Here is a 25,257-nt window from a genome sequence, read left to right as displayed (position 1 = left end):
TCTGGTAAGGCCGTCTCTCCAGCCCCTAAAAATGGATATATTTGATTTTATGTAAACTGTGCCTCAATGAAATTGGTCAAAATCAGAGAAGATATCAGTCCTATGGCACTGAGGGGTGGGAGCAACGTGAGAACCTGAGTGGGTACAGCAGGACCCCTTTGGTTATTCGGACAGTCCAGACGAAGGGGTGGGGCTTGGAGTAGAGTAGACGTTATTGACATGGAGACAGACGAATGAATGCATGCATGCATGCATGCATGCATGAATGAATGAATGAATGAACAAATGAACAAGCTCATTATCTTCAAAATCACATTTAATCTGGTAGAAAGTTTCAAAAGTACGGCTAAAAGGCTAACTATTGGGGGCAGATGTACAAGTATTTATACCAAAAAGGTTTTAGAGCCTTGCCTTTAGTCTTGGTAAATGCAGTTTTGATTTAGAAGATGCTCAGAGGCTAGGGTTCTGTTGGCTAACATCTGAGTGTTTGTCATGTACCAGGCAGGCATCTTCTTAGTGGACCACGCGAAATTGCCAGTATTCAGCCCCTTTGACCTGACCTCAGACCTAGGCTGTCACCCACGCGTCACACCATTCAGTGCCCTGCAGCGTCCGTCCCCTGCTGTGGAGTAACTTCAAAAACAAAAACAAAACCCAGCGCAGCTCTGAGAACTTCACTTCAGCCACTCCTGAACGGCTGTAGACCGCAGCTGGGCGTATTGGCCACCCTCTCCACTGTCCCCCAAGTTCACTTCCAGGCGCCCTCCTGCTTCCATCCCAGGTGGGCATCCCCTTGATTGCGTCCTCCCCAGTTCTCATCCCTCCACCCAGCCCATTAGGATTCCTGGTCTATGCCTCAGCTCGGGAATTCGAGTTGCTCAGAGGTCGTCGTCGCTCAGGGGCCTGCTGTGAAGACTCAACCCGAGGGTCTGGCAGAAGGGGCTGGGCCGTCCCAGTGATCAGCGACACCAGCTGCAGGGGCAGATCCTCTGACCCCTGAGCTCAAGCCATCCCCACCCCACCCGTTGTCCGGGACTGTGGCTTGTGTGGTCTGCTGGCTCTGACCGTCCTAAAAACTGGAAGGGGATCGCAGTGCGGGGATCGCAGTGCGGGGAGTTTCTCCTCGGAGGCATCTTGCAAAGCCTCCTCGCAAAACCTTGCAAGCCTACCTGGCTGCACGCGCCCCTTTGCCTAGGTTCCAAAGGCTCCCGCCGCTCGCCGCCCCGCCGGACCGCCGCGCGCGTCCCCGCCCGCCGGCGAGGCCCCGGGCTAGCTCAGGTGGCCGTCGTCACGCCGTCGGGGAGCCCTCCGGTGGCGCCGCAGCCTCCCCGCCCCTCGGCAGCGGTCGCGCGGGGCCGCACAGCGCCGGGCGGCAACTTCCCCGGGACAGGAATTCGCTTGGGGCCGCGACGGCGACGGCGGCGGGGACGGGAGGGCGGGGAGGCCGCCAGATCAAAGGAGCCGCCCCCGCGGAGCCCGGACGAGTCCGCGGGCGCCGAGGGGCCCCCTCGGGGAGGGCGGGGGACAGCAGGGCCACTGACCTCGCTCGCGGACCCGCGCTCACCGGCCGCGCCCCTTCCTCCCCACCCCACACACACACCCCGCCGCCCTCCCGCCCCCGGAGCGCGCGCTCCCGCCGCTCCCGGCGCGCGCTCCGGCCCCTGGAGGAGGCGCGGCGCGGCGCGGCACGAACGCGCGCCCCCGAGTCCGGCGGCTCCCGCAGAGCAGCCTCGCGCGCGCGGGCGGAGAGACGATGCGGCCACCGCCCGTGCGAACGCCGCGGCTCCCGCGCGCCCTGATGCTGTTGGCTGCGCTCCTGGCCGCCGGCCGAGGGCTACCCCTGAGGAAGCGGGGTCCCGGACCCCACGGCCCCTCGAGGATGGTGGAGGTGAGTGATCATTGGGGCTGGAGGGACAGAACGGGCTGGATCCTTCGGGCAGACAGGGTTTCTCTGTGTAGCCCTGGCCGTCCTGGAACCAGGCTGGCCTCGAACTCAAGAGATCCACCGGTGATGGGGGCCAGGTGCACTGAGCCTGCAGGAGTTTACACTCCCCACGCGTGGCCGGGAGCCCTGGAGGCGCTGTAACGCGCAGGCTGCCGAGGAGAAAGTTGACTTTGGTGCCTGCTCTGCAGTAGCCCGACTTCCAGGGTCCCACCGCGCACCCCTTCCTCGCCCTGAGCGAACTTCACCCGCAGCCACACCGTCCTGAGAAGTCAAAGCAGGGTGGAAAGGGGAGACTCCGGAGCTCTGAGCTCAGCTCTGTGGAGTGGTGGCTTGGGGCTGCCGAGGTGGGCCAGGTGATCCCCTGCAGCAGCCCCTGAATTCTAATCAGCCAAGGAATCGAGTTTCCCATTGAGAGTTGGGGCAGGCTAAGGTAATCAAGGGAGTTCTGCACCTTGCTGGGGGTGAGCGTCAGCCAGACGTTTCCACAAGGAATGTAGGGTCCTAAGATAGAAGAACAAGGTGAGAGGGTGCTGGCTGTATTGGAAACGACAGTTGATGACGCTGTTTGGGTCACCAAGGCTCTGCGGTCCGGCCCGATGCCATCCGATGCCATCCGCTCAGCAGAGTTTCCCTATTCCCATGGAGGCTTGTTTGTATTCAAGAGCCAGCCTGCTGGGTCCTTCTTTTCCTGAGCTATTCTGGAGGAAGATCCTTATGTCTAAGACAGGGAAGAAAACTGAGAGACCTGTAGGAAATAGGGAGGTGGTGATTGCCGGACTTGGGCAGGAGTTTGCACCATACTGTTAGAGCCCGGGAAGGCTGCCTTAACTTTTTGCCCCTTAAGTATCACAAGTCATTGCACCTCTAAGACATTTTTTTTTCTCCTCGAGTTCCCCGCTTTCCCCTGATAGGAATGCATCCTGTAAATCACAGGGTTGGAAGTAAAGCTGCCGTCGTCATTCTGAGGCCTGGAATTTGTTGTCCTGGGGGGTAGGTGTCCTATGTTCTGCGAGATGCTTACCAGTTTCCCTACTGCTGGAGAGCCAGCCGCTGTCAAATGTTTCCCGGGGGACACACCGCTAGCTACCTGGCCATTGTTGAGAAACACCAATGTGGACACATGCAGGGATTTCTGAGCTGGATGTGCCACTGAACACCTGGAATAATGGAATTCAGGGTCCCGAAGGAGGAGGCTCACAGGTTTGAGGCCGATATGTGCTATATAAAGTCTCTGGCTAGTCTGAGCTCTATAGCCACATGTGTCTCAAAGAAAGAGAACAAAAACAAAGCAATGAAATAACTAGAAACAACAACAAAACAAACAAACAACAACAACAAAAAAAAACCCAGAGACTTTAGGTCAGTCTCTCTGTGAACCCGAGGAAGATAATGATGGTGAGCAAATTAAATTGGCTTGGTAGGTCATCGTGACACAGGCATGTTAACCCCCCAGGTTTAGGCGTGACGATGAGATGCTCAAGGCCATTTTCAGCTACATACCGAGTGTGAGACCAGCCTGGTCCATGTGAGACCCTGTCTCAAAATAGAATAAAATTAATAAAAAATAAACTGGTCTTATTTCCATTCTCTTGGCATTCGTAGTTCCTATTTTAACTCATCACTTCATGCGGAAATCCTTTCTTGTATGTTTTAGTATGAAGGGATGCGTTATGTTAGAGTCAGAATTGTATTCTTAGGCCCAGGATACAACCTGGCACACTCTTAAAAAGAAAAAAAATACTTAAACACAGCTGGCCATGGCAGCACACACCTTTAATCCCAGCACTCAGGAGGCAGAGAGACAGGAGGATCTCTGTGAGTTCCAGGCCAGCCTGGGCTACAGAGACAACCCTATCTCAAGACAACAAAATCTCTAGACACAAATTAGTGCCTGAAAGAAAAAACAGACTTGGAATTTAGGGACTAGGGGTCTGGTCCACAGTGTCATTAAGCATATGACTCACCTTAGATACTTTTCTCACGTTTAAGAGGGGCTATCCAGTGGTGGCTGAGCTCACCTGTCATCCTGGCACTCAGGAGATGGAGGTAGAAAGATTGCCCCAAGTCCAAGGCCGACTTGGTTTCCATAGCAAGTTCTAGGCCAGCCAGAGCTACATGATGAGAAAAATAAATAATCAGAAAGTAAAAACGGGGCTGCATCATCCCCATGAACACACTGGTGTATGTTTCCAAAATTTGTAATTTCAAGTGAAGGGTCCTATTGAGTAAATGCAGACGGCTATCCCTGGGACCTGGGTGCTAAGTCGGAAATAACTGATCTGTCCAATAATCTGGTTCCTCAGTGGATCCACACAACTAAAATCAGAAAGTGTAATCCCACAATTCGGGAAGCTGAGGCAGGGGACCCACAAACTGAAGGTCATTCCTGGCTATGTGGCAAGATCCTGTCTACAAGAAAACTCAAATCAGAGAGATGGCAAATATAGGCAGGAGCAGGGCCGGCCATGAAGAGATGTTCCAGAAAGGTGTTGATCCATCTTTACATAGCATGTCCCAAGCTGCTTATCTGATGGTGACCAGATGTTGGTTGCAGTGCCAGATGTTGCCACATTGTTTCCTGAGAGAAACACATCCCACCCCATGCCTGCATCATTTTATTTCTTTGGTTATTTAGGGGAGGGAGGGGGGTCTGCTTTTCTGAGGCAGACTCTTACCCTAAAGTCTAGGCCAGCCTGGAACTCACTACATAGCCCAGGCTGGCCTCCAATTGATGACAGTCCCACCCCAGCCTCCTGACCGCTGGGATTGCCAATGTGTTTCACCTGGCTCCCCTGGTCATTGCCGAGAAACCCCACTTCAGATCAATCCAGAGGCCCTGGCGCCAGATGCAGTTGAACACCCCTGTAATCCCAACAGTGAGAAGGAAGATACGATCGATCATTCAGTCATTCCCAAGGGCAGGGGCCTGGTGTGTTGAGAGCTGGTCAGGCACAATATGCCATAGCCCTGCCTCTTGTCCTGTGGAGATACAAATGCCACCCAGACACTCACTGAGGCTGGCCTCTTTATTCTCATGTAGGGAGGCAGAAACAGACAGTGGGCCCAGTAACTAACCTAGTATATGGCCAGAATCAGACTCCATTTTATGCCCCTGGGCACCTCACCCTGGCACCCTAGCAAGGTGTGAGAAAGTTAAGAGAGGGGTAGGGGACAGGGTGGTGGGGAATTGGATGAAGCAAAAGATCAAAGGTTCAAGGTCATTTTTTTTTTGCTACATATTGAGTCTGAGGTCTGTCTGCCTAGATTGTGTAAGACCCTCTCTCCAAACAACAATAACAATATTATATTGTATTGTATTATTATAGTGATTTTAAAAAAAAGACAAGAGATAAAAGATGTGGATGGGACAAGCTCCTGGCCCCTGGGGCACAGAAGGGGTGGGAACAGCCCAGTGGGCAGAGTTGGCCCTGTGGTGGGGAAGGGGATCGGAATAGTGATCCCATCTGGAAGCACCTGGGTCAGTGCCAGGGAGTGTGTGTGTGTGTGTGTGTGTGTGTGTGTGTGTGTGTGTGTGTGTAAGAGAGAGAGAGAATGCAACAGAAGGAAAAGACAGAAAGAGGAAAGGTTTGACAGTGTCTACCAAGAGAATGGAGCTATGTATTTGAACATGTGCTATGAGAGCCAGATGGGAACTTAGCAGATAAGAGAGGTGGTCTTGCAAGGAAGGACAGGTCATGTATTTGTTTGTTTATTGGTTGTTTATTTGTTCTTGAGACAGGGTCTCACCGTGTAGGCCAGGCTAGCCTTGAGCCCTTGGTCCACTTACCCCAGTCTCCCAAATGCTGGGATTACAGATGTGCCCCACCACACCTGGCGATAGACAGATATTCTTTAAACATTATTCTATTTTTAGTTCTCTGTGTGTGGGTATGTGCACATGATTGGCAGATGCTCTCGAAGGCCAGACAGGATCCTCTGGAGCTGGAGTTACAGGTGGTTAGGTGCTGTCTTACGTGAGTGCTAGGAAGCAAACTCAGTCATCTCTTCAGCCCCCTGGACAGATACTCTCAAACAAGTCAGAGACTCAGAGCACACGAGTGCATCTGCCAGGAGGGTCTGGATCAGAGGCATCGGTGGGAGTGCCTACTCAGACCCGGCTAAAGATGTAAGGGGCCGGACAGGGGTGGCGCACACCTGTAATCCCAGCACTCGGGAGGAAGAGGCAGGCGGATCTCTGAGTTTGAGGCCAGCCTGGTCTACAGTGTGAGTTCCAGGACAGCCAGGACTACACAGAGAAACCCTGTCTTGATAAATAAATAAATAAATAAATAAATAAATAAATAAATAAATAAATAAATAAATACATACATACATACATACATACATACATACACACATACATACATAAATACATAAATGGATGGATAGATAGATACATAGATAGATAGATAAACAAATAGATAGATAGATAGATAGATAGATAGATAGATAGATAGATAGATAGATAGATAGATAAATAAATAAATAAATAAATAAATAAATAAATAAATAAATAAATAAATAAGATGGAAAGGACTCGTATTAGTTAGGGTTTTCAGTGCTGTGAAGAGACACCAAGACCACAGCACCTCTTATAAAGAAAACATTTCGTTAGGGTGGCTTGCTTACAGTTCAGAGGTTCAGTCCACTATCATGGCGGGGAGCATGGTGGCGTGCAGGCAGATGTGGTGCTGGAGCTGAGAGGGCTACATCTTGACTCAGAGGCAACGGGAAGTCGGCTGACTGTCACACTGAGGGAAGCTTGAGAAAAAGAGACCCCAAAGCCCGCCCACTCCCCCCCCTCCAGTGACACACTTCCTCCAACAAGGCCACACCTCCTAATGGCGCCACTCCCTTTGGGGGCCATTCTCTTTCAAACCACCACAGGACTCCACAAGAGAGGGCTACAGGGTGCACTCAACCTGTCTCCCCTCTGCACTGGAGCCACTGGAGCCACCTCTGGGTTACTGGTACCAGGTGAAGTCCAGTCAGCAACCCTCTCAGACGGACCCTGCTGTTTCTCTGCTCCACAAAGGGCAGGTTCAATAGCTGTCCCAGAACAAAGCTGTGAAGTGTGCAAGCTGCGATGTGAACCCAGGTCAGGTCACGTGACTCCAGCCATGTGCCTGAGAAGATGGTGAACGTGGAAGCATCTTGTGAATGAGAAGGGTGTTTACACATGAGTCATTGCCATGAGCCGGGCGCGCGCGCGTGTGTGTGTGTGTGTGTGTGTGTGTGTGTGTGTGTGTGTGTGTGTGTGTATGTGGTCATGCATAAGTGTCCTGCTGTGGTTATTGCCACTTCTGAGATCTTCCCAGAGCTTCTCACCCTCTAGAACGCTAACATATAGAAGGTCTCGTTCACCTCTCAGGGTTGCTGGTTCGTTTACCCACTCAGCAGTTACTTACGGAGCTCCTGCGCACACATCAGGCCCCGGGAGGAGCTGGGGATACAGGGAACAAAGAAGGCAACTTTCTGGTTGGAGTGAATGACAGCCAGCAAGTAGAGTTTAGCCCAGGCCTGGGAACTCTGGTGCATTGGAGGTTGGTTACAGGGCAGGACTCTGGGTGTCCTGCTCAGGTCCTTCCCAGCCTTACTTCCCAGTGTCAGTGTCCATTATTATCATCATCGTTATTTTATGTTTTATCTGCATGTATGTCTATGCACTATATGTGTATCTGATGCCCTCAGAGACTAGAAGTTACAGAGTTACAGACAGTTGTCAGCTGCCATGTGGGTGCTGGGTATTGAACCTGGGTCCTCTGGAAAAGCAGTCCGTGCTCTTAAGCACCAAGCTACCTCTCCAGCCCCAGCCTGAGTTGGTTTGTTTTTGTTTTAACTAATGGAGAGTCTATCCAGAGCTGTCCACAGCTAGCCTGAAATCCACCAATGCCTGATGAAATTGGTAGATACACACCCCAGCCTTCCCCCCCTGTGGGGTAACAGAGGTACAGGCACCACCCCAGGTCCCAAAGATGCCAACTAGGATTGAGCTCCCGCTGCCCTCCATGGTCCCGCTCGGTGACATTCTGTTAGCTGCCTCCCTTCCCCAGCCCCACTCTTCCGGTCCCTGCAGTGTCCCTGGGGTCACCTTCCAGGAACCACCCGCATTTGGCTCTTCTTAGGTCCCGAATCTGAGGGACCCCCATCTAGGACTTCTCTGTCCCCACCCCCACCCCTTCAACACTTCCCCCAGGGACTTCTTTCCAGAGCAAGAGGTTCCTGGAGCAAAGCAAGGAGGAAGGGCAGCTAGGACCCGAGACCAGGGCTTCCCCTGGCCTTAGTTGACCTCGGAGCTGGGAGAGGAGATGGCAGGAGGGATGAGAAGGAATGTTCTGCATGCCTTCAGGATAGCAGGGTCTGGGCTAGCACTGTTCCTGTGCTGTAGATGAGGATGCAAAGGTCAGAGTTCAGATCGGGTAGTTGCTACTGATGGAGGAGGATTTTTTCCCCCCAGTGGTGGCTTTTCTGGCCTGGGGCATCCTCTCCGCATGGCAGCAATTCTGGCCTCTGGCCACTAGGTGCCACTAGAAACCCCAGGCCATTAGCGCCCTCACTCATGTTTCCAGACTTTGCAGATGGTTCCCAGATGAAAACAACTTCACCACTGTATCTCACCTCCTCCTACTTGTGACAAGGGCATCCAGACAAGCTATCAAAGCCACCCACGACTGCCCGTCTGGGACTGAGGCTGCAGCAGAGTGGCGCTTCTAAGCAGTCAGGACAGTCAGGGTTACAGGGGTGTGCTCCAGGAAGGCAGTACCAGGGATGCTCAGGTCTCCTGGTGCATCAGCAGAGGGCCACAGGAAGGCAGTGCCGGGGATGCTCAGGTCTCCTGGTGCATCAGCAGAGGGCCACAGGAAGGCAGGACCAGGGATGCTCAGGTCTCCAGATGCATCAGCAGAGGGAAACCCCCTTCTGCACCACCCACATGGGCCGTGGTGCTTTGACCCAGCAAGAGGCTGCCCCCCAAGGCTGACAGGGCAGAGGGATGACCTAAGCTGAGGTGCCTGGTGTAGGAGCCTTGGAGGCAGATATCTCTGGACCCCAGAAAGGACATCCAAAGTAGAAGAGGCGGAGTTTGAATCTGTTTTCAACTTTACAAGAAGAGAAGGAGGGAGAGAGGGAGGGAGGGAGGGGGAGAGAGAGAGAGAGAGAGAGAGAGAGAGAGAGAGAGAGAGAGAGAAAGAGAGAGGTCTAGACTGATTGAGCAGTTAGACTGAAAGGGGACAGACTCAATATTATCAACCTGTAGTCATATAGCATGATGGCAAGGAGTATGAACCCTGGCCCCAGAGGGCCTGATTCAAATCCTGGCTCTACCACTAAACAGCTATGTGACTTCAGGAAGGTTTTTTGCCCTCGGTGTACCTTCCTCCTTCATAGCTGTTGTCTGTAAAGATGGAATGGGAGCTAGTACCTGTCTGCTGGTAGATTTTTTTTTTTTTTTTTTTTTTGGTTTTTTGAGACAGGGTTTTTCTGTGTAGTTTTGGTGCCTGTCCTGGATCTCGCTCTGTAGCCCAGGCTGACCTTGAACTCACAGAGATCCACCTGGCTCTGCCTCCTGAGTGCTGGGATTAAAGGCGTGCATGCATGCATGTGGTGTGTGCGTGCGGCACACTACTGCCCCGCATCTGTAGGTATTGTTGGGGAGATGCAGTGAGTAACATTGTATTTGGGAGACTGGGGGTGTGGCTCAGGTAGTGGACTGCTCAGCTTGCATATATGAAGCCCTGGGATCCGTCTCTGGCACCACATAAAAACAAATATGGTGGCACACACTTGTAAGGTAGAAACAGGAAGGTCAGGTGTTCAAGGCCAGCCTCAGCTGCATGAGACCCTGTCAAACAAACAAACAACAAAATAAATAAATAAATAAATAAATAAATAAATAAATAAATAAATAAATAAATGTATAGTTAGAATAATGCCTGGGAGGCTGGAGCGTTAAGTTGGTAAAATGCTTTATAGGGCCAGATGTGTTGTGTACACCTTTGATCCCAGTACTCAAGAGGCAGAGGCAGGCAAAACACCCATCCATATAAAATAAAATAAAGTATTTTTCAAAGGCACATGGCATCTGAAGAACGACAGCCAAAGCTATACTCCAGCCTTCACAAGCATACACACATGTGCATCTGTGCTCACACACACACACACACACACACACACACACACACGCACACTCACACACACACAATAGTACCCACTACACATTACATGCCGTGGACATGTCTTGAAGGAGAGTCCAAGCCTTCTTTGTAGGAATTCTCATTCTCATCTGGCAGGGCACTGTACGTGTTGAAGGCCTTGGTAGAAAGTGGAACTGGCCCTTGGGTCCATTCTTTCCTGAATTTTCAGAAGCAGTTGCCGTCTGCCGCACCAGGGACAAGGTGGGAAGGGGCAAGGCTGTGGCCTGAGCAGGACACACAGAGACATGTCTGGAAGGAGCTCCTGATGCCTTGCCATGAACCTGGGGAACAGAAATAGGTAGCGGACATAGACTGCCTAATGTCTGCCATCTGAGGTGAATTCTGAGGAGCTGCGAGGAATATTCAGGGGCTCCTTCCCCTCACCGTCTCAGCGGACAAAGGGTAGTGCTGGCTCCGGCACTGTGGTGGCTTGAAAAAGAGTGGCCCCATAGGCTCACACATCTGAATGCAGGGAGTGGCACTGTTTGAGAAGGATTAGGAGGTGTGGCCTTGGAGGAAGCCCGTCACTGGTGGTGAGCTTTGAGCTTTCAAGAGCCCACACCAGGCCCAGCTTCTCTTTCTCTTAGCCTGTGGATCAGGAGGTGAGCTCTCGGCTACTTCTCCAGCACCTGCCTGCCACCACGCTCCCCACCACGATGGTGATGGGCTAAGCCTCGGAAACTGTGAGCCAGCCCCAGTGAAATGCTCTCCTTTACGAAAGTTGCTTTGGTCATGGTGTCTCTTCACAGCAATAGAGCAGTGACTAGGAGAGGCAACTGGGGGAGGACAGACTGGCTGACAGACCGTCACACGAGCAAACTTAAAGGGAAAGAGGTGCAAGGCCCAGCAGGCAAGAGGAGAGGCCAGGGAATTTGCCTCTGGGTGGGTGCTGAGGGCAGGGCCAGGTGTCTGGGTTATGGGAAGGAGCAGGCTGGCTGCCCACGCCCCAGTGTGAACAGGCTCTTCCCTGGGAACCTTTCTGCTCTTTGGGGCGGGGTGTGTGTGGGGGAATATAGAGTAGGCAGAGACAAGGCTCTGGGGTGGGGCTCTAAAAGAGCACTTTGGAGCTACTGTCGTGGGTAGCTATTTCCTCTTCCTGGGCCGCTTTATCTGTAGAATAAGTAAGTGCATTGAGCTGGGCTGTGCCGTGCATCCCTGCCTCTGGAGGCCTCTGCCATCAAAAGCTTTTGATGCTCAGTAGATAAGGGGATTGCTGTCAAGCCGGGTGACCTGAGCTTTGTCCCTGGAGTCCACATGGAAAAAGAGAACCCACTCCTGAAAATTCATTTTCTTTTTTCCGGAGCTGAGGACTGAACCCAGGGCCTTGCGCTTGCTAGGCAAGTGCTTTACCACTGAGCTAAATCCCCAACCCAAAAATTTCTTTTCTGATCTCCACATGTGCACTAGAGCACTGTATGGCACACACACACACACACACACACACACACACACACACACACACAGGCTTGAAAAAAAGACCACTTTGTGAACATAGTCCATCTTCTGCCTGGCTGTACCCCCAACTTATCCACTAGGGCCCTTAAAACTTTCCAAACACATACTCCAGATGCTCTCTGTCACAGGCGAGTGTGTGGTACAACCAGACCCAGGGCTCCTGCCTCCCTTGCCCAGTCCCTTCCCAGGGCCCATGGGATAGACTCTGACCTTAGTCACTCCACCTTCCCTCTCTCCCCAGGCCTCACCTGCCCCAGACCCCGGCTCTCCCCAGGATAAGGAGGAGACACCAGGATTTGCTGGAAAGCACCTACAGGCAGAACCATGTCAACCCAGGTGTCAGACCCTCCCTGAGCCGCCAGCCACTCTGACTCTGGGTACAGCCACCCCTCCCAGGACCCTGGAACACACACCCCTGCTGCTGGAGCTGCAGAAGCTGCCAGGATTGGCCAACACGGACTTGAGTGCCCCGAACCCCAATATCCAGGTGAGACTGTAGAGGAGGTGTTTGTCTACGGGATCTCCGGAGAGGGGCTAGGCTGATGACTGAACCTCATTCTTATCCCTCGGTGGCTGTGTAAAGACAGTGGACTCCTCATGCAGTATGGGAAGAGTATTTACCCATCTCCTTGCTAGAAAGTCTCTTGGCTCCTGAGCCTTGACCCTGGATGTAGCAAGAGACAAATCCAGCAACCTGGTAGGGCTGTCTTAAGGACTGAGTACGCGGACACCCTGCCCCTGATACTGCCGAGGGTCCTGGAATGTGGTGGAGACCTGCTGGCATGACCTACAGGTGTGACCCCCTCTTGGCCCCAAAACCTTACTGCATGCAGAAGAAGGGATTCAGTTTGGAATGGGGCGGGGGGGGGGGGGGGGGGGGTGGTGATGCTGGAGCATGGGAAAGCCCTCAGAAGGGTGTTTCAGGGAAGCCAGGCAGAAGTGGAGCGGTGTCCTTTACAGCCTATCCTGAATCTTCAAGAATAGCAGATTTGCTGTTTGTGGAGCAGAATACTTTGTCCAAAAGAAAGAAAGACTGCTTAAAAGTGCAGACCGTTCTACACTTATTTTAAGTCTGTCTGTCTACCTGTATTAAAATAACATGCACACACAAAAATTACAAGTGTCCCGGCTAGTGATGTAATGCAGGTGATACTTTTGTTTGTCAAGACACAGTCTCTCTATGTAGCCTTGCCTGACCTGGAACTCATTCTGTAGACCAGGCTGGCCTCGAACTCAGAGATCCGCCTGCCTCTGCTTCCCGGGTGCTGGGATTAAAGGCGTGCGCCACCACATCTGGCTCATTTTCTTCTTTGTATTTTACTGTCCCCTCCCCCGCCCCCCCAGATTTTGTTCTGTGACCTCCTATTATTTGAAAGTACCCGAGAATAATGTTTTTAAAGTTCACATTCATGGCGGTGGTTAGGTTTTTATTTTATTTTGTTTAATTTACATGGTTGGTACAGTTGGAACACAGCACCAACAGAGGGTACTCTGGGGGGATCTGACACATGACGTCTCACCCCCCCCCCCCCTGCTCTAGGCTCTTTGTGGTCCCTGAGGCCAGACAGCCCATGTGTGGTAGAGGCAGAATTCTAAACAGCTTCTCCCAAACTCGTGGGCGTGGCACCTGCTGGATCCACCCCCCACCCCCACCCCCACCCCGTTCGTCTACACCCAGGTGGTTCTGACACAGAGGAGGTCCTAGCCAATGCCCTTTGTTCCCCGAGAGGCCAAGATCAGGCACAGAGGATAACAGGCTCCGTGGCAAGATGGGCCTTGGCTTCCGGTTCAAACCCATCTTCTCGATGGGGTCCTTTGCCGAGCCTGCCTGGCCGGCTCACGCCTGCCCTTCCCACAGGTGACCATCGAGGTGGTGCAGGATCCCCAGGCTGAGGTAGAGATGGACCTGCCTTCTGAACCCAGCCCTGTCTGGCCCCTGCGCGCCCCCAGCTGGTGGCCCACCAGGGAGCTCTTCTGGCCCCTCTTCTGGGGCTACCAGGAAGGTGAAGAAGGAGACACCGGCCTCAAAGACACAGCCCCCGGGGAAGTGGAGGAGGAAGAAGAAAAGGCCTATGCTGCAGAGTATGGTGATGGTGAGAACCAGGAGGGCAGTGAAGAGGAGGAGGAGGAAGAGGAGCCTTGGTCCAGTGGGGCCACAGACAACTGGGACTATGGCTGGTTAGGTCCTCGGGACCGGGACTTCACGGAGCCAGACAGCTATGGTGAGTGGGCCTGGCTTGGCCTCCTCTGCTATTGCCCTACAGGGTCCTGAGTGGGAATGGGGTCAAGGGGGAGCAGGAGGAGGAGGAGGAGAGCTTCCCAGGCCCGGAGACCTGGGCAGGCCAGCAGCCTGGACCTCTGCAGTTACTGTTGAAAGCTCCAACCTAACAGTGCTAGAATTAAATTTTTTCCCTCCAACACTTGACTTGCACTGTAGCCCTGAGCTCCTCTGGGCAAAAGCTACTTCATAACATAAATACTCATATTTGTCAGTTTCAAAAAAAAAAAAAAAAAAACAACTGAAAAATACTCTGTTTTACCACTCACAATGAATCTCATTTTGAGATTGTGAGTTTGACGTCTGACCCTGCTGGTTAGAGTGTTCCCAGGCAAGTCTCGTCACCCCGCTGGGTCTCAGTTCTGTCCCCTCTGAAACAGTAAGCATGTATCTGAATGACGTGGGGTTGGGTGTAAGAGTGAATAAACAAGCTTCTATATAGTCGGGTAGGGTGGTACACAACCCCAGCCTCAGCACTCAGGAGGCTGAGGCAGGAGACTGAGAGTTAGAGGCAAGCCTGGTCTATGTAGGGAGTTCCAGGCCTGCCTGAGCTCCCTTGAGACCTTGCCTCAAAAAATAAAACAACTGTTGAGATGACTCAAGGGCTGAAGGGCCTGAAATGCATGTATGAGGACCAGGGTTCAACTCTTTTTTTTAAAAAAAAAATTTATTTTATGTGCATTGGTGTTTTACCTACATGTATGTCTGTGTGAGGGTGTCGGGTGCCCTGGAACTGGAGCCACAGACAGTTGTGAGCTGCCACGTGGGTGCTGGGAATTGAACCCGGGTCCTCTGAAATAGCAACCGGTGCTCTTACCCTCTGAGCCATCTCTCCAGCCCCAGAGCTCAACTCTTATGGAGAGAAAATGACAGGCGATGGAGGCGCACGCCTTTAATCCCAGCCCTTGGGGAGGCAGAGGCAGCTGGATCTCTGAGTTCAAGGCCAGCCTGGTCTACAGAGTGAGTTCCAGGACAGCCAGGGCCACACAGAGAATCCCTGTCTCAAAAAAAAACAAAAAGCCAGTTGCGTGGCAGCCCACCTGTATTCCCAGCGGACAAAGGCAGAGACGGGCAATCCCCAGAGTAAGCTGACTGGCCACAGTAGCTGTGTGGCCAGCTCTGGGTTTAGCAAGGGGCCCTGCGTCAGTGTGTAAGGTAGAAAGTTATCATAAGAAGATACCCCGTTTCAACCTTGGGCCCACCCACACAGGCACACTCGTACCCCCCCCCAACCATGTGTACCTCCACATCTGTGAACACACAGGCACTCATGCCACGCACATACACACGCCAAAAATATGCACATAAAGTGTCAGCAAGTGATAAAAGAGCTTCCTGGCTCTCCTTATCCCTCCTGCTGGGATGGCCATTTGTACTTTTCCTGTCGTCCTTCCCATTGCCTCTGAGAACATAGTCTCACTCACTCTGCCGGAAGCCCCGAGGTCTTGTTATCGGACTGCTGTGGTGCCAAGGGATTAGGACTTAAGTCCTGACAAGCTCTTCCCAATTTCCTAAACTGATGTAAACAGACCTTTCAGGAGTCTCAGCTTTTCCCCCATTCATCGTCCTCCAACTGCTGGCGCCAGCTGGCCTGAGGCCTGCCTTGGAAGCTAGGGAGGACCAGTGTGCCAGACCTGCGGGGTTCCACACGGAGACTCAGAGTACAGGCCTGCCTGGGCCCGGGTGTCTGCGCTCTCTCCGAGAAAGAAGGGGAATCAGGGGAATCTTTAATAATCCCAGACCTAGGAAAGTATTACCACCCTTGATTTCTGACTCCGACTTCTCTTTGTTATTATTTAGGACCGAGTAGCCTGAGGCCCAGGCTGGCTTCGAACTTAATATATAGTCAGGGGTGATCTTGGATTTCTCACCCTTCTTCCTCCGTGTCCCCACTGCCGAGATGGCAGGCATTCACCAACACACCTGGTGCTGGGGGTGGAACCCAGGGCTTTTTTTGTGCATGCTAGATAAGAACTGTCAACCGCTCTTCCTTGCTTTTTTTTTTTTTTTTTTGTATACAGTGTTCTGCTTGCATGTGTGTCTGCAGGCCAGACAAGGGCACCAGATCTCATTACAGATGGCAGTGAGCCACCGTGTGGTTGCTGGGAATTGAACTCAGGACCTCTGGAGGAGCAGTCAGTGCTCTCAACCTCTGAGCCATCCCTCCAGCCCTCTTCCTTGCTTTTGATGGGCATAAAATCACTAGCTCAGAAATGTAAGGGACTTGCCCACGGTCACACTGATAGCGGGCGGGTGGCTTCTAGTCCCAAGGATCCCTGGGTTGACACGGTGGGTGGTTAGAATTTGTCCTGTCTCCGTAGGACCCCCTAATGCATTTGCACAGGCCGTCTGTTCACTGTGCAAGGCCGTCTAGCTGAGGGGATGGGTGGGGCTCGAATCCAATCATGCCCTGTACATTTGGCCAGGGATCAAGGGGTGCCTTCTGCTAATCGGCACGGGCGTGCCCGGGGGGCTGAGTACACTCATCCTGGTCCTCTCCTTCCTCGCAGACGATGAGCCTCAGGAGGAGTGGAGCCCCTGGTCCCCCTGCAGTGGGAGCTGCCGCAGCGGCAGCCAGCAGAGAACTCGGCCCTGCGGCTACGCCTGTACCGCCACCGAGTCCCGGGCCTGCGACCTGGCCCCCTGTCCTGGTGAGATGAGCTCCAGCCCCTGCCCGAGGAGAGTGGCTAATGTGGCTCACGCCGTGAGCTGGCTTCCCCCCCCCCGCCCCCCAAGAGAGAATGTGAAAACGGGATGTATGGAGGAGGGGTGGGCTTCGGAGACCGGTACCGGAAGCTCACGCATAATGGTGGTCCTGTCCCAGGCCTGTCCCAGATGCTGTGGGCACCGAGGACCTAGTGAGGGCTGGGCTCCCCTATCTGTCGGGAGCACAGAGGTGCCCTGGGGCGCCACCAGCCTGGCCTCCTCTCTTCCCAAAGGCACCGAAGACGAGCACACCTTGGGCTTTCCCAGTGAGGGGTGGCAGCCCCTAGCCCACAATGCTACGGATATGCTTGATCCAGGTCAGTGGGGGAGGGGGGCTAGACCTTGCCGCTGGGTCTCGGGGAGCCTCTCTCTTGGGAGGACGGGGGCATCACTGTGTAGCCGGCGTCACTGAGCAGACCTTCCTACGGGAGAGATTGTAAGCAAGTATCCTTGCCTACCTCCAGGTTCCTACCAGGGAGGGGGGGGCTCGATGGGAACCCCAGAGCTAGGGGATGCTGGGGGGGAGGGGTAAGGGGAAGAGGGGCCTTCTGTTTCTACTCCTTGGTTATTCTTTGGAGGCCCCTGGCCGACTCTGTCTAGGGAGGTACCTTGTCAGACTGAGCCAGGGTTCCAACGTCCAGGGATGCTCCACGAGAGCCGCGGGGGCTCCCTGTTGGTGCTCCTGGGCCTCACCTGCACCCCCAAAGGCGTGGCTCACGAGTCTAAATTCTACATGAGTGACATGGAAGCTTCCCGAACTTGTGTCACGTACCTGGGCCTACGCTAAGGCTGAGGCTTCCTGGAGGAGGCCTGGCATCTGTCCTCAGAGAGGTCAAGTTTCCCGGGGGGACACATGGCCTGCATGAGCACAGTACTACAGAGTGCCGTGTGAAGGTCTGAGAGCCACAGGAAAGGGTCCCTTGGTCGGTGTGGCCAGACTCTGAGGTTCCATTTTGCGGGGGGTGGGGGTGGGGGTGGGGGGAGTCAGCGGATGTCGGGAGCCACAGGAAGCTCACAACAGCTGAGCAACTAACTCACCAAGGGTCCACGCCCTAAGAAAGGCAGCTGGGGGGCTGGAGAGATGGTTGAGAACACTGAGGACTCTTCCAGAGGACCTGGTTCAATTCCCAGCACCCACGGGGCAGTCACGCTACCTCTCTGTAACTCCCAAGATCGGACACCCTCACACAGACATACATGCAGGCAGAACATCAGTGCACATAAAATAAGAATAAATAAATTATTTTTTAAAAAGAATTAATCAGCTGGGTGGTGGCGGAGCACATACCTTTAATCCCAGCACTCGGGAGGCAGAGGCTGGCAGATTTCTGAGTCTGAGGCCAGCCTGGTCTACAGAGTGAGTTCCAGGGTAGTCAGGGCTACAAGGAGAAACTCTGTTTGGGAAAATAACAACAAGAAACAAATGAAGAAGGAGAAAGAGGAGGAGGAGGATTATTGATCAGCAGATGGAAGCAAGTAGATTAGTTCAAGGGTAACCTTGGCTACATGAGACCTTGTTTCCTTTAGGAAGGAAGGAAGGAAGGAAGGAAGGAAGGAAGGAAGGAAGGAAGGAAGGAAGGAAGGAAGGAAGGAAGGAAGGAAGGGGAAAAAGGAGAGGAGGAGAGCAGATTAGTCAAAACATTGAAATGTTTTTTCGTTAAAAAAAACTTGTCCCAAGCAAGTTCCAGGACAGCCAGGGCTGTTACACAGAGAAGCCCTGTTTCAAACAAACAGACAAACAAAACAAAATCAAAACCCTGTTGCCTTTTTGAGCTGGAGAGATGACTGAACTGTTAAGAGCACACTGGCTGTTCTTCCAGAGGACCAAGGTTCCATTCCCAGCACCCACATGGGGGCTTCAGTCTCAGAGGATCTGACATGCTCTTTTGTCCTCCATGGGTTCTGCACATACGTGATACACAGACATACATGTAGGCCAACACCCATGCACATAAAACGAAAAATGGAAAACAAAAGAAAGCTGCCATCCTTCCCTGGAGATGTAGCTCAGTTGATGGGAAGCTTGCCTAGCACTCATGGAGCCTGGGTTCAGTCCCAGCAGGGCATCAACTGGGCATGGTAGTGGATGCCAGCAAGCTTAGCACTTGGGAGATAGACACGGGAGGATCAGAAGTTCGGAGTCATCCTCAGCTACATCGTGCGTTTGAGGCCAGCTTAGAATCTGAGACCCTGCCTTGTAGGACAAAAACAGCAAAAAAAAAAAAAAAAAAAAAAAAAGTCCTTGTCACATTCCTACTTATCCCAACCCCCTTCCGTGATCCCAAGATCTTTCCCACGGCCCAGAACCTAAAGAGATGATGCCAGTGTTGAGGTGCCTGGATGGTGTGGGGTGTCCCTTTCCTGCGCTTATATCTTTCTTGAGTCCTACTTCTGACCCAGAGACCCTCCTGGGCCATGCCTTTGCCCCCAGCGGGGGGGCTTGGACTTTCTTCTCCGCGTGACTGACCTTGATCAGCCTCCTCCCTACTCTGATCAGCCCTCCCCTGTGCCTCCTTACCCTCTGCAGACGTGGACAGCTGTGAGAAGTGGCTGAACTGCAAGAGTGACTTCCTCGCGAGGTACCTGAGCCAAGTCCTCCAGGACCTGCCCAGTTGCCCCTGCGCGTACCCGCTGGAGGCTGTGTACAGTGCCGTGAGCCTGCGGGATGAGCATCAGGGGCGCAGCTTCCAGTGGCGGGATGCCAGCGGCCCACGGGAGCGCCTGGACATCTACCAGCCCACAGCCCGCTTCTGCCTCCGCTCCATGCTGTCGGGGGAGAGCAGCACCCTGGCCGCCCAGCACTGCTGCTACGACGAGGGCAGCCGGCTGCTGACCCGGGGCAAGGGGGCCGGGGCTCCGGACCTCGTCAGCACCGACTTCTCCCCCGAGCTGCACTTCAAGGTGGATAGGTTGCCCTGGATCCTGTGCAAGGGAGACTGGAGTCGCTACCACACCGTGCGTCCCCCCAACAATGGCCGGGCCTGCGCAGACAACCCACCCGAGGAAGAGTACCTGGCCCAGCTGCAGGAAGCCAAAGAGTACTGAGGAGGAGAACGGTCCTTCTGCCTCCCCTGCCCTGCTCCTGCTGGGCACTGGGCAAGTGTTAGGGTTCATCTGAGAGGTCCTTTGGTCCGCATACCCCCTCTTGTGACCCTGAGTCAGGAGAGCCCAGATATCTCAAGGACTGGTGAGAACGTTGGAGGGTGTGTGAGGGAATGCATCTGCGTCTGACGGGGAGGCGCCGTCCCAGTCTGGCCTGGGCCCTTTTCCCTTTCTTGCAGAACGGGGCCCCTCTGCCTCTCCCTCTGCTCAGGACTGAGACAGGATGCTCCCGATGATGCTGCACCCAAGTTCCCAGGATCTGCTGTGAATCCCTCAGACCCCCCCCCCCCACCCTGTGGCCCGTTGAGGCAGAGCGTGGGGGCGGGGGACACACACAGTCCTTTCGTCGGACCCTACAGCTGCTCTCTGCTGGGCTAGCAGATCCAGGGTGACCACTCCTCCTTGTCCATGGGTGGCGCACAGCCTCTTGTGCCTCGTCCCGTGCTGTGAGGTCCTGGGGGCTTGAGAGGACAGCTGAGCCGAGGCGGGGTGTTGATTTGAGGCAGGGAACCACCTGCTGTTTCTGGTCATCCTCCTTGGTTCGGTCCCCAGATGGAAGGGATGTGCAGGATGCCACGGCCATGGCAGCCAGGCGTGGGGTGGGCTCAGGAGGGGCTCATGTGCCTGTCGTGGCTGTTAAGCCAGGAACACGACGGGACAGACAGGTCCCAGTGTTCGATGTGTGGTGTCAGTACCCACAGCTGCGGCCCACCTAAAGCTCCCTCATGGCGCCACCGGAAGCACGGGATTTGGCCTTGGGGTCCGGAGACGTGCCCTTTGGCTCCCAACACACCTGGGCCTCTTCCCGGGCTCTTCTCATCCCCCAAACCGCACTTCTTCGTCTTCTCTGGAGCTGAAATGTCTGAAGCCCTAATACTTGTGTCTCCATTCACAAATCTCCCCCCCCCCCCAGAAGGACTTGGCAGGGGACTTGAGTTCCAGCCCCCTCCACGGCTGTCTGGAAGCTGTCCTAGGATCCTCGGAAGTAAAGCACTTTATTTTCACACACTGTGTGAGAAAGGATTTGGGCCCTGGAAGAAGGGAGGGGGTAGAGGCCCTTGCTTATCACGCAGGTCAAACTCCTCTTGGCTGGGCTTGCGATAGATAACCAAGCCAACAACTCCTTTTCCTAACGCAGCTGCCCACGGGGCTTCCTGAATGCAGGGACCAGACTCTCTTCATTGGTTAGGCTTGCTCACACCCAGAGCAGGCCGCCTTTGAGCCTGTCTAGCGGCTGGCTAGACCCAGAGGCCCAGAACTCCAAATCCGCGATGTACACACAGGCAAACGGCATTTACTCTGCAGGGAAGTTAGCACCTCTCTCCTCCAAGAGATTAGTTTGGAGGGGGTCCAACCTGACATGAGAGGTACACCTGTACTTTCCCCTAGCCTGTGTCCTTATCAGACAATCAGACACCCCCCACACACACACTGTCATCCCTAACGTTTCGGGGAAAGGCAGAGTTATGGCAGGGTATTATCTTAGTCTGGGTCCAAACAACAACCTAAATATGTTCCGCTGCAAGTAGAATATTAGTGGGTCGGAACAGAGGGTCTCAGGTCATCGGGTAGGAGCCAGGTCCTCTCTGTTCCCTAAGGAGTTCAGTGAGTGCCTATAATCCTAGCCCTTGGGAGGCTGAGACAGGGAGGTTATGAGGGTTGTTGTTGTTGTTTGGTTGGTTATTTTTGTTTGTTTGTTTGTTTGGTTTTTGAGACAGGGTTTCTCTGTGTAGTCCTGGCTCTCCTGCAACTCACTCCATGGACCATGCAGGTCTCAAACTCAAGTGATTCACTCTCTGCCTCTGCCTCCTGGGAGTGCTGGGATTAATGGTATGTGCCGCCACGCCCGGCTGGGTTGTGGATTGTAAACTATCTCCCTGTCTATACATCAAAGTAACTGACCAACGTGAATGGATTCAGGAGGTAGAGATATTAGTTCCTCACGTTCTAATAAAGTTGCCCTTGGGGACCAAGAACAAGTTCACCACGGAGAAGGTAGACATTACCGTTGGTCGTTTTAGAGCCCGAAGAGGCAGCCCGGCAGGATGTGTCTGAGCTGAGAGGACCCCTCCCCGCTCCGCCCATGGTCCTTCTGCAGGAAAGTGTGATTGACAGGCCCGGAAATGCTGGGAGCAGGCTCAAGGGGAGCAGGGGAGCCGAGCAGCTGAAAACACTGGTGGCCAGGAGAGCATCTTAGGTTGGCTATCGAGACTTGGTCCTCCCCCCAAAAAAGCCAATAGATCCTGGGGATGTAGCTCAGTGGTAGAGCGCCTGCCGAGCATGTGTGAAAACCTGGATTCAAGCCCCGGTAACACGTGCACAGAGCACAGGACTATTTTGTGTCTGACCGGGGTCTTTCTGGCTTGTCCAGACTGGCCTCCTGAGCGCAAGTGATCCGCCTCTTCCAGCTTCTGCATGGCTGGGGCCACAGGCATGGTCTGCCACCTTCTGCTCCTTTTAATTACGTTTTAGCAGAAACTTAAAAAACAAAAACAAAGAGCCGGGCGGTGGTGGCGCACGCCTTTAATCCCAGCACTCGGGAGGCAGAGCCAGGCGGATCTCTGTGAGTTCGAGGCCAGCCTGGGCTACCAAGTGAGTTCCAGGAAAGGCGCAAAGCTACACAAGAGAAACCCTGTCTCGAAAAAACCAAAAAAAAAAAAAAAAAAAAAAAAAAAAAAAAAAAACCAAACATCCCAGCGTCTCTCCATAGGCACTGCCCATTCAGCTCCCTTCTAGTAGAATTTTTATCTTGGCACTTGAATATCATCCAAACCTAATCAATGCCCAGGGGTTGTCTATTGGACTCTAAATGCCACGCAAAATTGCTGCCATGTCAAGCCCCAGGTGAGAGAAACCTGAAGAAAGGAAAGAGAGGTTGCCACCGGGAGGGAGGCTTGCAGGGGCAGTAGCCGATCAGCTGTGAAGTAAGTGTTTATTCAAGCTGTGCTAAGGAGAAAGAGACCCTGTGCAGGTGGCTGCAGGCTTACGGAACACCTGCGCAGGGACACAAGCACCAATGACGGGGGGTCACTGAACCTCTGAAAGGGACGGTTTAGGAGTGGCTAGTGTCAGACCCAGGAGGCCTTGAAATCAGAGAAGGCTCTTCCTCTTCAGCTCAGCCTCGTGTCGCACACCTTGCTGACTCGGCCAGCTGCGCGCCCAGCAAGAATACTAACCCCGTGAATACCCGTCAGCAAGAATACCAACCCTGTGGTGAATACTGCACGGTGGAGCCCCAGCCACCAAGCTGGTTTGGTTCCCTCTTCTCTCTCTGGTTTGCTTCACGCAGGCCCCTAGGCTAGGCGGGACAGATCAAGTTGAAAAGAGCCAGCAACAGCACAGACGTAGGATGCTTCAAAGCTTTCCAAAGATCGGATATGCCCCTTGCTTCCTCTATTACAGGTAGATTTTTTTTTTTTTTTCATGTTTGAAGTGCTTCTAAAAAAACGAAACCCTGACAACTAGAGTGAGCTAAGACAGGAAAATGCAAATGTGTGGGCCATGCATCTACGCTTAGAAAGTAAAAATCTCTATAGAGGTGAAGTCTGGGATTCTGTATAGAACAGGTTCCCCCAGGTGACCCTAAGGTATGGAAACCCATTGTCCTGGGCACGGCCATCTGAACTAAACCAGTTCATGACATCATAGTATGTTTTGTTTGTTTTGTTTTTTTGAGAAAGGGTTTCTCTGAGTAGTCCTGGCTGTCCTGGAACTCATTCTCTAGACCAGGCTGGCCTAAAACTTAAGAGTTCACCTGCTTCTGCCTCCCGAGTGCTGGGATTAAAGGCGTGCGCTGCTGCTGCCGCCGCCGCCGCCGCCACCACCACCCAGCCCATAGTATCCATTTTGATTTAAGGGAAAATAGCTGAGGTTGGTTGTGAGTCCAGAAGTCAGCAGACACTAGGTGTTGCCAAGTGCATCCTTAGTTTTTAGACAGGGTCCCTTCTGTAGCCAGGTCAGGTTAACCTTAGGTACTCTCTACATAGACCTGTCTGGGACCAGTGTGACCAGTGTGGCCCTGGTATTGTGGCGATCCTTCGGCCTGTGCTTCCTGAGAGCTTCGATCACAGGTGGACACTGTCATGCCCCACTCCATTCCTTGCATGGTCTCCCACGGTACCTGGTAACCCGTGTTATCGACATTTATAAACTAGGACTTTGGCCTAGCCGGCTGGGGAGTGGAAATGTTCACCATTCAAAACAAGTCAGTGGTTTTCTCTTTCACCATGGGCATCTTGGGCTCAGATGGCTGTTACTAGTAGACACAGCAAGAGCTGACTGGGGATATGAAGCGTGTCACACTGCTGTGTCCGGCTATATCAAGGTGGCGTCATCCCTTCCCGTTTTTCTGCACTCTGAAACGCAGACAGAGGTGGCGGGGCTCTGGTTTTTTGGGTTGTGTTAGAAAGGACTCATTGATTTAAGGTGGAGTCCAGGGTCTCTGTCAAGGGTCTTCTATGTCCCTTGCAGGCGGATGGAATGCCAAATTAGATGCAGTATTAGCCTAGCACTTATCTGAATAATTTAAGTCATGATGATCTGAACTGATCTTGTTTTAACTATAAAATTCTGCCAAGTCATCTAGGCTTAGCTTGCAGGCCTCAGCACTAATGAAATGGGAGATGAGTAGCTGTCTTAAGGGAGCGCTGATTCATGCTGGGGTGGGGGTAAGCTGGGAGTCACTGCTTACTTGGTTCACGTTTCCTGCCATGTGGACCCCACTGAGAAGGACTCCCACAGCACTTGGCCTGGAGCTCAGCACGAAAAGGACGTGGGCTCCTTCCTCCTTTTCAGGGTGGAATACTAAGAGGCCTGGGACTTCCTACTCCAGGAGGGAGAATCACATACGGGAGGCGCATCCAATTCTCTGTGGGGATGAACACGGCAAGGCAGTAGGCCCAAGGTTAGCAACAGCTCTGTGGTGATAGTCTGCATTCTAAATGTCAGCCATGCTCAGCACTGGCTGTTGGATCTGGGCTCTTAACCTAAGAAGCCAGAGGCAAATAAATAACATACATTAAAAGGATCACGTGGCAGTAGGCTTCTGCAATTCCTGCATTTAGGAGTTCAAGGCCTGCCTGTGTTATGTAGCAAGATCCTGCCTTAAAAACAAAACAACAGAAAAAACAAAGCAGAGGAAAAAGAAGTTCAAGGATTAAGTTTTATGAAATGGGTGATCGGGTGTCCCAGGGCTTTATGGAGATTAGACCGTCAATGAAAGCAGACTGTGAGGTCTGGGACACAGCAGCTCTCTATGAGGCCACCACTGGTCATCTCCATCTCTGAATACCACCTGAGGTCATCTCTTTGTAGAGGTCAGAGTCCAAGACCCATGCCACCATCGTGTACTTTGTTAGTGCTGTTTATTCCAGAGTGCCAGCCCTCCCGTGTGAAATAAACTAGCTCAAGAATCCTGCTGTTCCTCTCTACCCCCCACAAAAAAAGATGGATCTCAGTGAGTTTGAGTCCAGCCTGGTCTACGAAGCAAGTTCCAGAACAGTCAGGAATGTTACACAGAGAAACCCTGTCTCGAAAAACCAAAAACAAAAGAACCATGCTGTCATCAACAGCCACCACCC

At 53.1% G+C, this 25,257-nt stretch overlaps 1 protein-coding gene across 2 annotated transcripts; it reads left to right on the top strand.

The window, feature by feature from the left end:
- Window positions 1-1,605: 1,605 nt before the first annotated feature.
- Window positions 1,606-20,682, top strand: Ism2 (isthmin 2). Of its 2 annotated transcripts, XM_006990329.4 has the most exons (6): window positions 1,606-1,888; window positions 11,834-12,079; window positions 13,451-13,814; window positions 16,381-16,521; window positions 16,810-16,893; window positions 19,104-20,682. In XM_006990329.4, exons 1-6 carry the CDS (start codon window positions 1,754-1,756, stop codon window positions 19,619-19,621), a joined length of 1,488 nt encoding a protein of 495 aa, XP_006990391.4. In that variant the 5' UTR covers window positions 1,606-1,753; the 3' UTR covers window positions 19,622-20,682. The 2 variants fall into 2 exon arrangements, with proteins under 2 accessions (XP_006990391.4, XP_042116920.2); XM_042260986.2 differs by lacking the exon at window positions 16,810-16,893 and having other exon boundaries at window positions 1,650-1,888.
- The last annotated feature ends 4,575 nt before the right edge of the window (window positions 20,683-25,257 follow it).

The sequence above is a fragment of the Peromyscus maniculatus genome, chromosome 14 (assembly GCF_049852395.1).
Source record: "Peromyscus maniculatus bairdii isolate BWxNUB_F1_BW_parent chromosome 14, HU_Pman_BW_mat_3.1, whole genome shotgun sequence".
In the NCBI taxonomy this organism is placed as follows: domain Eukaryota; kingdom Metazoa; phylum Chordata; class Mammalia; order Rodentia; family Cricetidae; genus Peromyscus; species Peromyscus maniculatus.
The sequence above is the reverse complement of the archived record's forward strand: the minus strand, read 5'-3'. Positions and strand labels throughout refer to the sequence as shown.

What these genes read in the sequence shown, in the direction of transcription:
- Ism2 (XM_006990329.4), top strand. Translation starts at nt 1,754, where the DNA reads ATGCGGCCACCGCCCGTGCGAACGCCGCGGCTCCCGCGCGCCCTGATG. An exon ending in CGACCTGGCCCCCTGTCCTG is followed by an intron (nt 16,522 to 16,809) that starts GTGAGATGAGCT and finishes CTCTTCCCAAAG; the next exon opens with GCACCGAAGACGAGCACACC. An exon ending in TACGGATATGCTTGATCCAG is followed by an intron (nt 16,894 to 19,103) that starts GTCAGTGGGGGA and finishes TACCCTCTGCAG; the next exon opens with ACGTGGACAGCTGTGAGAAG.